Source organism: Apis cerana, linkage group LG7 (genome assembly GCF_029169275.1).
Source record: "Apis cerana isolate GH-2021 linkage group LG7, AcerK_1.0, whole genome shotgun sequence".
NCBI classification, from domain to species: Eukaryota; Metazoa; Arthropoda; class Insecta; order Hymenoptera; family Apidae; genus Apis; species Apis cerana.
Genome location: NC_083858.1, coordinates 12,983,913 through 12,997,897, shown reverse-complemented (window position 1 = coordinate 12,997,897; position 13,985 = coordinate 12,983,913). Strand labels below are relative to the sequence as shown.

The following is a 13,985-nucleotide window of genomic DNA, read 5'->3' as shown; positions in this document are numbered from 1 at the left end:
GATATCTATACGTAATTTATTATAAAAATACTTGTATTTAATTGCTAAATAATGAATATGTATAAAAACAACATATATACATACATATATTTCAATTACAAATATCTCTTATCAACACAAATGTTACAATTATTTTTTTATTGATAAAAATCCTTTCATAGGAAAAGATCAAATTCAAAATGTCATCTAAAAATTACTAATTGATAAAGAATAATAAGTAATTGAGAAAAATTAAAATAGAATAATGTGTTTACATCTTGTTTGCCTATTCGTATAATCGTATATTCGTATATTCGTATTGACTAAATACGAATGTATGTATAATAATCAGCGCAACATCAGTTATAATAATTAAGATACATTTGAAAAAAATATTTTTGAAAATAATATTTTTTGATATCTTGCAAATATTAAAGGCTATGTACAATTCTATTTTTAAAAATTCTCCGACTGTTAAAACTTTATAATAACAACGTATAACATAAGATAAACATAAGATAAAATATTATATTCACATAAAAAGATCTTCTTCGTACACTTTTAAATCTCTCCTATCTTTATGTGCACTTTTTTGAGAATAATTCGCTGCAATCGGCGACCACATAGAACTAGATGTAGCATCGGTCATAGATTCTATTATAGGTTGTCTTCTTGCTAATGATACTTTTAATTGAATAGAAGATACCATACTACCATCCATCTCACTAATTGCTCTTTCAGCAGCTTCTGTTTTATCAAATGTAACAAATCCACGACTAAAATTTAGAACATTAATGATGAGATTAGACCTTTCAAATAAAAGTAAATTGAATAAATATTTGAAACTAATTCTAATTACTTTTTTTCTGCTTCCATTGAAATATTTATAATATTTCCAAATGTTTGAAAATGTTTCTTCAAAAAATCTTCCGATATCTTGTAACCACATACAAATATTGTATTTCCAGCTCTTGGTTTCATTTCTTGTTTAGATGGTGATTGTATATCTCTACTAGTTCGATCTTCTGTATCTTGAGCACTCACAAAACTATCGTATAAATCTTTAACTCTTGGTCTTACTGTTTCTGGTTCTTCTTCTTCCATTTGTGTGGCTGAGAATGGTTGATAAGAACTTACTGTTTTTTCTGTACTATTTAATTTTCTCACTAATCCACGCGGTCTTTTAAAAGATTGTTCTGGTCGTTTAGGAGTTTTTGGAGCTGTAATTACTCCAGATTTTATCAACTTTTTGGCAACTTCCCTAGCATCTCTAGCCTCTGTAGGCCGTTTTGGTGTTTGTGGTACACGTTCAGTTTCTTGTTTTGGAGCCTTTAAATCTTGTAGTGCTTTTTTCTTTTAAAAATTAATGTAAAAAATATAAAATTAAAAAAGATAGAAACTAAAAAATAACCTAAAAATACCAATAACATTCTATTGTAAAATATTTTATTTATTAAAACTTTCAAATAAGAATTTACACATAAATAGTATTTAATCTAATTAACTGTAACTGTATATGAATAAATAAATTCATAGTATATTAAAAAATTAAAATATTTATTATAATAAAATATAAACATAACCTATTATATACCTTTCTTTTAAGTTTATTATATTTCGCTTGTAACATCAATTCTTCTTCTGTCAAATTTGATGGAAAATGTAAGTATACCATATTTTGCATGTAATAGAAAGAAATATAAATTTCTTCTTATTCACACAAAATTATTAATATAATATCCGAAGTCAATGTTTATGTTTTACTTTCTTATTTAATATATATATACATCCAAAAAGTTTAGTCACATGTGTTGGCAAACATGAAACTCTTCATGATGATACAGACAAGAATAGCAAATACTTGAAGAAGGACAGAGATACGCTAAAAATACTAAAAATCAGCGTCATTTTTAGAATATGTAGAATCAAATAAAACACAAATATAAATAAGAAAAGCAAAAGAAGGATAGAAAAAAAATTAAAATACTGAAATCAATGCTTCTTTAAAATGCTGCAAATGAAACTTACAAAGAAAGAACAGAAAATAGTAAGAAAAGAATAGATATACAAGGAATTAGCTATCAGTGCCATCTTTTGAAAACCAAAGATATTTGTTCAAAAAAATATTTTTTTAAAAGTATTCAGAGATGGCTCTAATGACCAATTCTTAGTTTATTTCTATCCTTCTTTTATTATTTTCTATTCTTTTTTTATTCATTTGCAACACTCTAAAGATGGCATTGATTTCACTATTTTTTCTTATTTCTATCCTTTTTTGTTCTTTTTATTTATTCTATACTTGCTCACATCACGTGATCACAAATGAGGTAGGAATGTCAATTGAACGTATTTTTATAATTTCTTCTTTAAAAATGTGTCTTAATATTTAACGTAAAAATATAGATTTACATTTTCGATTTTATAATGTATCTCAATAATCTTGAATATATATATATATCCTAATATATATATTTTTTTATGCAAAGCATTGCTGTGAATAGCGGTGAAATATAAATAAAAGCCAACAAAATCAATCAACAAAAAGAATAAAAAAAAATTTTAAAACATTCAATAAACTATTAAAGATTGATTTTTAGTTTTAATTATGATTATTCTGAATTAAATCAATAATATTAATAATTTTTATTTTAATAATTAAAATAATTAAACATTAAGATAGTAGATAATAATAAGTTCTAGTTCTCTCGGAACAGAAAAATACATTAATATTTAAATGATGTTTAATATAAAAATAAAAATTTGTAAAATTGAATAGTTTTTATTTAATAATTTTTTTAATTATATTAAAAAAAATTAAGAAAGTAAATAAGAAATAAAGAATGAAAAAAATTAAGAATGTATTACATTAAAAAATATAACATTTTTAGACTAAATGAAATTAATAAATAATTAATGGATTTAAAAAATTGCTAAAAATTAATTTAAGAATATCTTATTGCTCTTTATATAAAATGTGCATTTGTTTAGCTCATAAATATATTATCTAAGTAAATATTTCTTCTATAAAACATATTCTTCTATATAACAAAGTGATAAATGTTATAAGAAAAAAATAAAACATGAAATAAAAACATAGTTTCAACGAAATATTTATTCAGTCCATTTCAAACGACTCACGCAAAAAAGCATATTAAAAATTAATGGATATAACAATCGTCAAAGGCAAGAGAAAACACCAGTAAATACAAACAATAAAATTCAATCACTTCGGTATTCAATTATTAATATAAGTGAACATAATTTGTTTTGTAGTGTATAATACAAAAACATATTTAATCGTCAATAATGAAAAGAATTCATTAAAAACTACAATCATAATATTTAAAGTTTGCGCGTTACAATTTCGACATTACCTTATCTGCAAAAAGATACAATACGACCTTTAATATTTGTATTACTTCATTAACATAAATATATGTAAATACTTCAATATTTTAAACATTAATCAAAAGATGGGAAAATACTCACGTTCAATTCCAATAACTAAAATACTTAAAAAGTTTATACTTAAGTAGAGATATATAAATATTGAAAATTGTTATAGGAATATACGTAAATATTGAATATTGAAAATTAATGAAATAGTAAATTTGCAATAGATTTCTTTTCCTTATAATAATAAAGAAGTGTTTGAGAAAAAAGTTTTAAAAACTATTTAATAACATATAATTCAAACGAAAAGTTCATTCAAATAATCGATAATGTTCGCAGTCTTACAAACTTTTTAAATCAGTACAAACAAATATAAAAATATCAATGGGGTTACAGAGTGCTTAAATTTAAATTTTTTCTGATAATTTATAAATTTCAAATTTATTATTCGCACATATACTACTATTATGCACAAAAGAGACTACTTCAATATTTGGTAATTACAAAAACAAATTAAAGCCTAGTTCGTTAAATTACAAATGATACAATGGGATTCAAAATAATATGAAAAGAAGATAAAAAGAATTAAATCTTTCATTATTTTCAAATACAGCAAAAATACTAATGACAAATAGTAATCAATTTTTAAACAAGAAACTGAAAAAATTATCAATGATAATTTTTTAGTTCGTAGTTATTTTTCATAACCGTATATAAAATTTATTTATTTTATAAAATATAGAAGAAATGATTTTTATTATTATTTTTTTTTTAATATTTATATTATATGTAATTATATCATTGATAAAATTATTATAATTTTTAATTAGCATTTATAATGAAAGAATAAATTTTATTAATAATTCAAAACACAACCAATAGACCTGCATCTCGTAATTTTTTCAATTATTATAATGATATGCATCAACAAGATTTTTCACAGCATGAAACTTGCTATTTTTTGTATTTTTTTTTTTTCTTCATTTTCCTTCCTTACTTTGTAAACATCTAGATTGTCATGTTTATAACAAGTTATCAATATCGATATAATCACACGCGAACGATTTGAACTAGGCTTTCATGTAACAAATATATTATAAATATAAATTACAGTTATATATTGAAAATTGTTGAGAGCATTGTAAATTGTTGTACAACAATCGATATTATTATTTCAAAGATATATATATATATATAAATTCCTTCTTTTTTATATAATGAATTTTCAATACCTCTATCGAGTTTTAATTCAATGCGCTTGCTTTGATGAAACAATTGCAAAGAAGTAATAAATCATGGACAGTCTATCAAAACGTTCTAATAGTGACAGGGATTAACAACAACTTTGTATTTAACCCTTTCAGCACCAAAATTTCTAAAAATGTAGTATTAATAAAAAATGCCAAGTTAAACTGCTGGTAAATGCAAAAAGGATGGTGTGCTACATGCATACATTGCATTATCGTACATTTTAATACAAAACATATTTTTATATGTATATATATATTTATATATTCTGTTTACCGATGTATGGTGATATTGATATGAAGAAAGATATCAATATTTGATTCACAAGTTTTATTATTTACAAGCATTGGTCTACAAAATGTAAATTTGGTGAATTTCTTTCAAGAATCTTTTATTTTCATTATATTCATATTGAAAACTTGATTTGTAGGAAATAGTTCTAATGCCAAAAAGTGGCTAAATATACTTTTTTGGTTTTTTCCAGGGATACAGATTTTTTTTGTATCCATAACATGTAATGAATGATAGCATACATAATTAAATAAATTAAAACAGATTGTATAGGATACATATCTGGCCAAAATTAATATTTATATTTCATATCGATTAATCTTTCTTTAATTTGATAATAGTAACGCTAATAATATAAAATTCAATTATCAATTATTAATAAATTTGTAGAATGCATCAATTATTAATAAATTCATAGAATGTATATTTAATATATTCAAAATCATAGAAAATATTTGTATTTTTGAAATAATTATTGAATTTAAATAGTTATATGAGCGCTACTACTTTCAAATTAAATAATTGAACTCAAGACTTATGATAATATTATATTGTAAGAATGCAATTTAACCTATACTGGCATTAAAAGGGTTAATTATGTTGTGTCAGATAAATGTTTTCTTTTTCTTTTTTTCTTTTTTTTTCTTAATCAACAAATATGAATATACTCTGTGCTGTATTTTGACATTAAAAATATTTAACATTTTAAACAAGATGAGCTGATTAGCTAAAACGTTTTGATACAGATATGTGAAGATATAAAAATTCTTGAGATTAAGAAATGTATTAAGGAATTTGTGAAAATAATGTAGTTACAGGAACTCCAAATACATATATATGTCAATTACACACACACATATCATAAGAAGTCCATAGTTTAAATTCGAATTATCACCATTAATTCATTTTTTTTTCTTCTTCCTTATACATAATTCACTATTATTTAGCACTTTCATTATTTTCATCAGTATTTGTGCTTTTGAATGAAATTCTATAGCTTAATAATCCATATGTTATTGGGAATTTTATAATCCTTATGGTATTAAAACACATTAAAATGAAACGAGATAATCGAAATTTGAAATCTTTTGGTAACGAGTAATATTTCACAAACTCGAGGAATTTTATAAATCCGATTGGTTCGAAAAGCCAAAAAGCTTTAAAGACGTGGAAGCTTTGAAATATTGAAGACTTACTGAAGCACAGAATATTTTGTAATTGTTGAGTACTTGATTCCACAAATACCTGACACGATGTTATCACTTTGTACGCAAACGTTTCATGTTCCCACACATGCCTATTTAACAATTGTTTTTCAGAATACATATGTTCAATGGAGGATCATTCACCATCCAAATATATTCTAAGCGCTTTTTCTTTACGCGCATTATAACGTGATGCAGAGGAAAGTGGTAAAAAAGGTGATACTTCTCGAATTGCGATATCATTGTACTCTTCTTGTGTTAATGGTTGTGAAGTTTCCCTGCTATCTCTATTAAGTAGAAATTTCGGAAGTTAATTATTTTTATAGTTTATTTTAATTATCTTATACATTCTATATCATAATTATTTTTAAAATATAAGACATACCTATATAAGAATACAGCACCATCTTCAACATTAAGTTCGTCACCAGATGTTAATTCAATCCAATCTTCATCATTTTCAACTCGTACAACAGGTATATGTACTGAACCCTTTCCTCTCATTATATTTATATATTTTTCAGGTATATCCGATATCAAAGATAACTAAGTAAAAATTCAACATTATTATTTGATTACTTTCTTTTAATAAATATATATATCATTTCTTCATTTAACCTACTTTTTTCATCATTTCTTCCATTGTTGTTTCATCTAAAACAATTTCTTGAGGTGGTCCAAAGTGTCTTTTTGTAGGGAACCAACGTCGGACAAATATAATAACTTGATTACTATTGGTAACTGGATCTTTATCAGGTAACTCTTGTACAATCATTTCAAATTGAGAATAAAACTGAAAGTCCTTGAATTTTTGATGATCTAAAAGTACTTTCGATGGTAACACAAAACACTTTTCTCTTAATCGACATCTTTCATATGGTATCTCTATATTGTATCTTCTTTTCATTTCTGCAAGAATCTCTTTTTTCGCTTGGCCTACAGTCATATCCTCCGAAACTATCCATTCAAATAAAAATTTGCCCTGTTAAAAAAAAATGTTATCATTTATATAATATTATTAATAATATTATTAATTAAAATTATAAAATATATAGAATATAAAAAATATGAGAAAATTTATTATACCTCAGCCGAATCAAGGAAAAATTGATGCAACTTTACTGTAAATTCACCATTACGTAAAGCCCGTCCTATCTCTATCCAAAGTTTTTCTCCGTCTTCGTAAGAAACAAGCTGACTAAGTAAACAGCTACAGTCTGATTCACCACATTCATCAAAATAACGACAAATTTTGAAATATTCTGCAGGTACACCCACATATGGTTCTAAATTTTTCTTCAAGGTATTGAATATCATTCTTTTGTCTACTAATACTTTCAGAACTAAAGTCAAAATAATCATTATTAAATATTTTTGTTTTAAATATTTTATAAAATAAATTTAAAATACATACATTTCTCATTGTGATTTGTATATGGAGTAGCTTTAAAATAATATTCTGAGTCATCAATAATATTATCCCAGTTTTCAATTCCAACTTGATTTAACATTTTAATAGCTCGATTACTTGTACTCGATGGAAGATAAGGTAATTGAAAATCATCATCTCCTGGAGCATCTCCAACTAATGTTTTGTCACTATCACTCAGACTACTATCTTCACTATTACTCTGTTCTGGAGTATGCCATTCTTCACCCTCTCCCAATTGAGGACTTGCATTTCTTACTGGTGTGTCTTCAATAAGTTTTCCACTCTTTAAAGTATCATTACATTTTGTACCAGCATCTCGATGAGATTCTGTAATACTTGCTTTTGATGGACTGTCAATTACAGATTTTTCTTTATCTTTACATACTTCTTCTAACATAGGAATATTTAATTCTTCCAACATTTCTGCATTCAGCAAAATATAATATATATTATAATTTTTGAAAAAAATATTCAAAAAAATTATTTAATAAAAATACATTACTTACCTTTACTTGGATTAGGAGGTAATCTTATGCGTAAAGTTATAATATTTTCCAATTGTTCAGCAATTCTAGATATTATTGTTTCCAAATAAGATTTATTACATTCAGCATCACAATTAGTACATACAAATACTTTAACTAAATTACAAAATTCTGCAACTGCCAATATAGCGTCATCATTCTGTACGAGTATTGTATCTGTTCCATGTTTTCGTAAAACTATTTTCATATCATCTGGATCCATATTAACAAATTTTCCTACTACTTGTTTATATTCTTTCACTGTTTGTGTAAATAAACCTCGTACATTTAACGGTCCTTCAATAAGTTTTTTTCTAGCTACATCGACGACATATAATTTAGTTACAATACCTATTAAAAGAAATAAAAAATTTGTTTATATAATGAATATATATATAAATATATATAAACAAATACGTACCACCTCGTAAATGTGGCTCAAATTTTTGATCTTTATCACGTATTTCTAACAGTAAACTATATCGATTCACTCGATGACACCAAATACTTGCAAATGTTTCATGTTCTCTACCTTCGTAGCTAGCCACAATCAAGTCATTGTTGGGATCATAAGCAACTAAACGACATTGATTTAAGCTTACCATGCCTTCCAAACAAAAGTTTTTATAAACATACTTTGTCGTTTCAGCCCAAGTTGCATTAGGCAAAAAGGAAAGTCTAAAATTCAGTTTTTTATCTTCTGTAGGATGTTGACAATATACTTTTACTTTAGGTGTGGCTAGATCTTTTTCGCGACTTTTTCTATCATTATCTTCATTTTCTTTCATTTTTTTTAATAATTCCTGAAGTAAAATGTTATAAAAAAAGAGAAAAAGATATTAAAATAGAATAATATATAATATTTTACCTATTTTACCTAATATTTTACCTGTATATGTTTTGGAAAATCCTGTACTTGCATAGGTAAAGCATTACGAGTGGGGTCAATTTGTCTATACATGAGCATATAAGCATTAGTACTACTATAGGCTCCACTGAAATATGATCTGGTTGAACCACCACCATATGTTTTCTGAATATCATCATGAGTTATCTATAATTAATACAATAACACAAAATTTATAACAACATCACATTTATTTATAGTATTTACTTTTTTTCATTAAGATTATAAATAAATATTATTAAATATACCTGTGTTACACTTTGATCATTAAAACAAAACCATTCTTGTGTTCTAAAATCTTTTATATAAGCATAGTAATGCCCACCACTAGCGCTACCGCTATGAATCATAATTGAAAATAATTCATAATTATAAGGTCCTTTTGCTGCATTACTATTACGATTTTTTTCATTTTCATGATTATGCATAGTACAATTTGATGTCGAAGGTCCATTACTCATATCTATACCTAAAAATAAAATATTTAAAATTATTAATTATTAAAATGTATATAAAATATTAATATATGACTTTTAAAGATCAAGATAAACATAAAAATTAGTATATGAAAATAATGGTTAAAGCTTATTTATTAAGTTATAAGCAATTTAAATTTTGAATTCTGTAAAATTTATAAAAACAATATACCTTCATCATCATCTTGATCATGATTTGTTGAATGATTACTATTAGGAAGACTGTTTTCACAGGGAGGACAATCATCATCTAATGTGCCACTATCTGTTATAGAATTATCATCGCATTTTGCTAAACTATTATTTTCATCAGTACTTGGAGATTCTTGGAGATTTGGCATTGAAGCAATAAAAGAATTTAAATTTAATGTATCCGGAAAAGTAACCCTAAAATTAAAAGTTTAATATAAAAACATAAGATTAATGAAAAAATATTAACAAGAAAAATAATTCATATATACTTACTTATCATTAAGTTTAATTCTATGAAAGGTTTTGAAATCAAAATCAAATCGTTTAAGATGAAGGGTTAAAAGATAGGGAAATTTTGTAAATTTTAATCCTTTATGAGCATCACATTTTTTATTACATTTTTCACAATGATATTGATTACTTCCTTCCAAAATTTCATATTGAACAAATGCTCTTAAAGCTTCTTCCTATTAAAAATAATATTTTAATAATAATTAAAAATAATAATTTTAAAAATAATATATAATAAATTTTATTTATAAATAAAAATATAACATAATATAAACTTACCACACTAGTATATGCCACATTGCTACCAAATGGTCTTACTGGTAATGGTATATCAAGAAAAGTATCTTCTCTCGATTTTTCAGTACCACATTCAAGACATTTAACATAATCAATCATCTTTCCTAACAATATAAAAATCAAATTACAAACTTCTTTCTAATATTCATAAATGCTTCAAATGGACATACCTTCATAAAGTCTATTTATCAAATCAGCTTGTTCAGTATTTTTAAATTTTTGTTCTAAAGCATCAAACATAACTCTGCAAAGTTCTTGAATATCATGTTGTTGCCAAGCTTCTGTAGAATCCCAACCAAAGCTTTTTGTTAATGAGGTAGTTTCTACTGCTGATTTTGTTGATGTCTATAAATATAAAAAATGTATTTAAATATGTTTTTATAATCATAAATTTATAAAATTATAAAATATATTTTACGTAATTGTATTATAATTATATAAACCTGTAAATTTAAAAATAACTTCTGTAATTGATATGGAATACTATTAGCTTCGTCTTTTTCTGATCCATCTATGTATTCCCAATTATACAATGCATTTCGAAATTCAGGAGTCATATATAATGCTTGTAATAGACTATTTAAGTAACATGTCATTGCTTGATTGACTAAACCAACGTAATCTTAAAAAAAATATCATAAAAAATTAATAATAAAATATATTATTATAAAATTTTAATTTGTATTATTGCAAAAAAAGTAAAATAAATATCACATACTTGTTTCAGATTTAATAAGACTTTTGAAATCAATATTATTATCTTCACCCCATACTGATGAATGATTAGGAGATGGTGGAGGAGGATTATATGCAGATTGATGGCGCATAATACAATATGATGATTGCTTCTGCATTAAGATATCTGTTGGATCCATAACTAATAATGTGGGTTTATGTTCACTTGAAGATTCTCGATCAAAAGAAAAATCCACACCAATTTCTGACATTGTTTTATCTTTCACTTCTGATAAATTAATCTAATGATAATAATAATTTAATTTTTAATTTATATGAAAAAAACATCATTAAACTATTGATAAATAATTATATTAATAATGAAACAAAAAAAAATATTACTAACCAATTTTCCAGCCGATACTAAATATAATTGAAAACTGTCTTGTGGTATTTGACAATGTTCTTCAATATAAACATAAAGCTCCTCACCACGGGTAGATTCATGTAATAGTAGTCTGTCACTGGTAAACTTATCTTTAAATCCAGATAGACTACACTGAATGAAACATATTTGACCAGCTCTACAAACCATGGTCTGCAATAAGAGATTAAATGAAATATGCAATATCTGAATGAAATTTAGTTTATTTTTTAAAAATAATTTATTGTGGATAATTCAATAAAAATGCAATCTAATATCTTAAATATATTCTAAAAAAATTATGTAATTTAATATTATTTTAGTTTACACAATATCAATGATTATTTGTTTTTTAATAAAATAAAATTATATTTTTATATGAAAATATTAAAAAATTTAATAAATTATATTTATATTATTTTTAAAATAAATCAAAATTATTAATTAACAAAAAAAGATTAATAAATATTACCATAAATGTATAAGAAAATAAAGAAATATTCACTTTTAATTAATAAATATAATATTTAGAGATAATGTTACAACTGATCAGTAATTTTCAGACAAATAAAATTGGCAATATGCCATACTAAAGGTAGAAAATGAGGGAGATCTACGCAACACAGTAAGATACTACTCTGCACAGTATGACACAGTAAGGAAAGCCTATAGAGCCTCCAGTTATATTTAGAATGTCTAAACGAAGACTTGGAAAATGGCTCTCTTCTCCGACATCAGAATTCTCCCCTCTCTTTTTCTTTCTTCCTTACTCTATTACTACTTCCCTATTCTACATTTTCTCTTATATAAATGCCAAATAAATTAAAACAAATTTTTATATTAAATTTTATAAATTAAATTTTCTAATATAATATACAAAATATATTTTATATATTTAATTTTATTAAATTATTTTATATATGAATAAATTTTTATAAACAGAATACTATTTTTTATTAAAATGATACAATATAAAAAATAATCTATTATAATTATTCATATGTAAATTTCTTTTAATATTTATAATTAAAGTTAATATTTATCACACTTAATACTTACTAGCAATATATATTGTAGAGTCCAGTCCTCGTATACCTCTTTATTGTTTCAATCTAAAAGATTTCAAAACAATATAAAATTATAATTGATATTCATCCAAATCCAAAATTTCATAAAATTTTAAAAACTAACATTTTTGTCTTGTAATAATGTATTATCTTGTATTAAATTACATTTCACCAATAACTTCTTTTATCAAGTATTGCTACAGTCTCTGAAAGTAGCAATAAAAATCACTTCTTCTTACATTTTTTACAAACACAGACAAGATAATCATCCTTTCGTTTTATTTAAACCAACAAAATGAACATTTATAAATAGGAAATTATAAATTTAAAGTTCGAATTAGTGTTACTAACTTGCACAAATAATGTATTAAATGTTATTGTAACAGAACTTTTTTTAATAAAAACAACACATAATGTAAACAAGTCACAAAACAAGAGTCCATGAAATACAAGCACAAATAATATATTTCACACTTTTACCGATGTTTGTTAAAAAATCAAAGACGAAAAACGTGTAACACGGTTTAAAATGTTTGTACGATAAAAAAACGTTTGATTAGACGAACGAAAATCGAGCGCATAATACTCAGAAGATCGGAATGCGCTCTTGTGCTAATACAAACGAGTTAAAACAAGGCTTTTCGTTTCATGACGATTAACAAAATGTTGTCTGATGATATATACGATTCTTGACCAATATTAGTATTTTAATGAATAAAGAAACATTCAATTGATGTCACGCTAGTTTGTTAACTAACAAGACACTAACAAGAATAAACGTAAGGTCTTATGAAATGGCTGGTCAAATACTCGTCTTGTTGGAACTCACGTTTAATGATATTTACACTTGAATAATTCGTTTTTGAATCTGTTAATCATATTTACATTCTTTCATCACATAAATTCTAATCGGAGTACTTCTTTCGTACATCAATATAGAAATTTTCGGTATAATATTTGACTCCTTACCGAAATCACTAAGAGACATGTGCGACGTTCACTTTACGCCATATTTTCTACACAACACAGTTCGGTGCTGCCATGTAATAATGCCAATCAAAAACTATGAGCATAAAGAAGATATAGCATAGATTAAATACCTAGTAATATATTTTTATGTTAGTCAATTTAAGAAATGTAGATTTTTCATTATTTTTTATTTTTCCTGATGTCAATTTAATATTACTAGTTTAACTAATTTAGAAAAAGATTATATTATTTGTGTTTGAAAACTAAATTTAGTGAAAGATAAATGTTTCAAAAATAAAATTTAAAATATGAAAATGAATTATAATAATTTTATAAGATCGCTTACAACATTGTTTCAAATAAATTAAAAAAATCAATGTTTTTTTATAAAAATATTTTAATACGTTATTACTATAATTTTTTTAACTAAAATTATTTTTTAATCTTCACTAATAATTTTTATATTATACAAATATAAAAAATACGTGTGTATATGTACATGTGTGTGTAAGAAATAAATTCTATAATATTATTACTTACTAATATTACTTACTAACATAAGCAGATTTTGATTTATGATAATTATTTATAATAATTATAAAATAACAGAAACAA

General features: G+C 24.2%; 2 protein-coding genes across 8 annotated transcripts; both read right to left on the bottom strand.

Moving 5' to 3' along the window:
- Positions 1-15: 15 nt before the first annotated feature.
- LOC107999357 (negative elongation factor E) lies at positions 16-1,991 on the bottom strand. Its single transcript, XM_017059122.3, has 3 exons — positions 1,574-1,991; positions 839-1,332; positions 16-755 (listed from the first exon to the last, which is right to left on the bottom strand). The coding sequence occupies exons 1-3, from the start codon at positions 1,661-1,663 to the stop codon at positions 512-514; spliced, it is 828 nt and encodes a 275-aa protein (XP_016914611.1). The 5' UTR covers positions 1,664-1,991; the 3' UTR covers positions 16-511.
- A 2,944-nt stretch (positions 1,992-4,935) lies between these two features.
- On the bottom strand, positions 4,936-13,470 carry LOC107999374 (ubiquitin carboxyl-terminal hydrolase 47). Of its 7 annotated transcripts, none has more exons than XM_028667402.2 (19): positions 13,231-13,450; positions 12,526-12,607; positions 12,394-12,446; positions 11,317-11,508; positions 10,954-11,212; positions 10,679-10,857; positions 10,406-10,580; positions 10,218-10,339; positions 9,921-10,114; positions 9,628-9,842; positions 9,228-9,448; positions 8,962-9,126; positions 8,494-8,875; positions 8,055-8,423; positions 7,531-7,971; positions 7,203-7,459; positions 6,739-7,098; positions 6,502-6,662; positions 4,936-6,403 (listed from the first exon to the last, which is right to left on the bottom strand). In XM_028667402.2, the coding sequence occupies exons 4-19, from the start codon at positions 11,503-11,505 to the stop codon at positions 6,253-6,255; spliced, it is 3,840 nt and encodes a 1,279-aa protein (XP_028523203.1). In that variant the 5' UTR covers positions 11,506-11,508; positions 12,394-12,446; positions 12,526-12,607; positions 13,231-13,450; the 3' UTR covers positions 4,936-6,252. The 7 variants fall into 7 exon arrangements, with proteins under 7 accessions (XP_028523203.1, XP_061933330.1, XP_016914648.1 ...); XM_062077346.1 differs by having other exon boundaries at positions 13,171-13,441; XM_017059159.3 differs by having other exon boundaries at positions 13,371-13,439.
- Between the last annotated feature and the right edge of the window lie 515 nt (positions 13,471-13,985).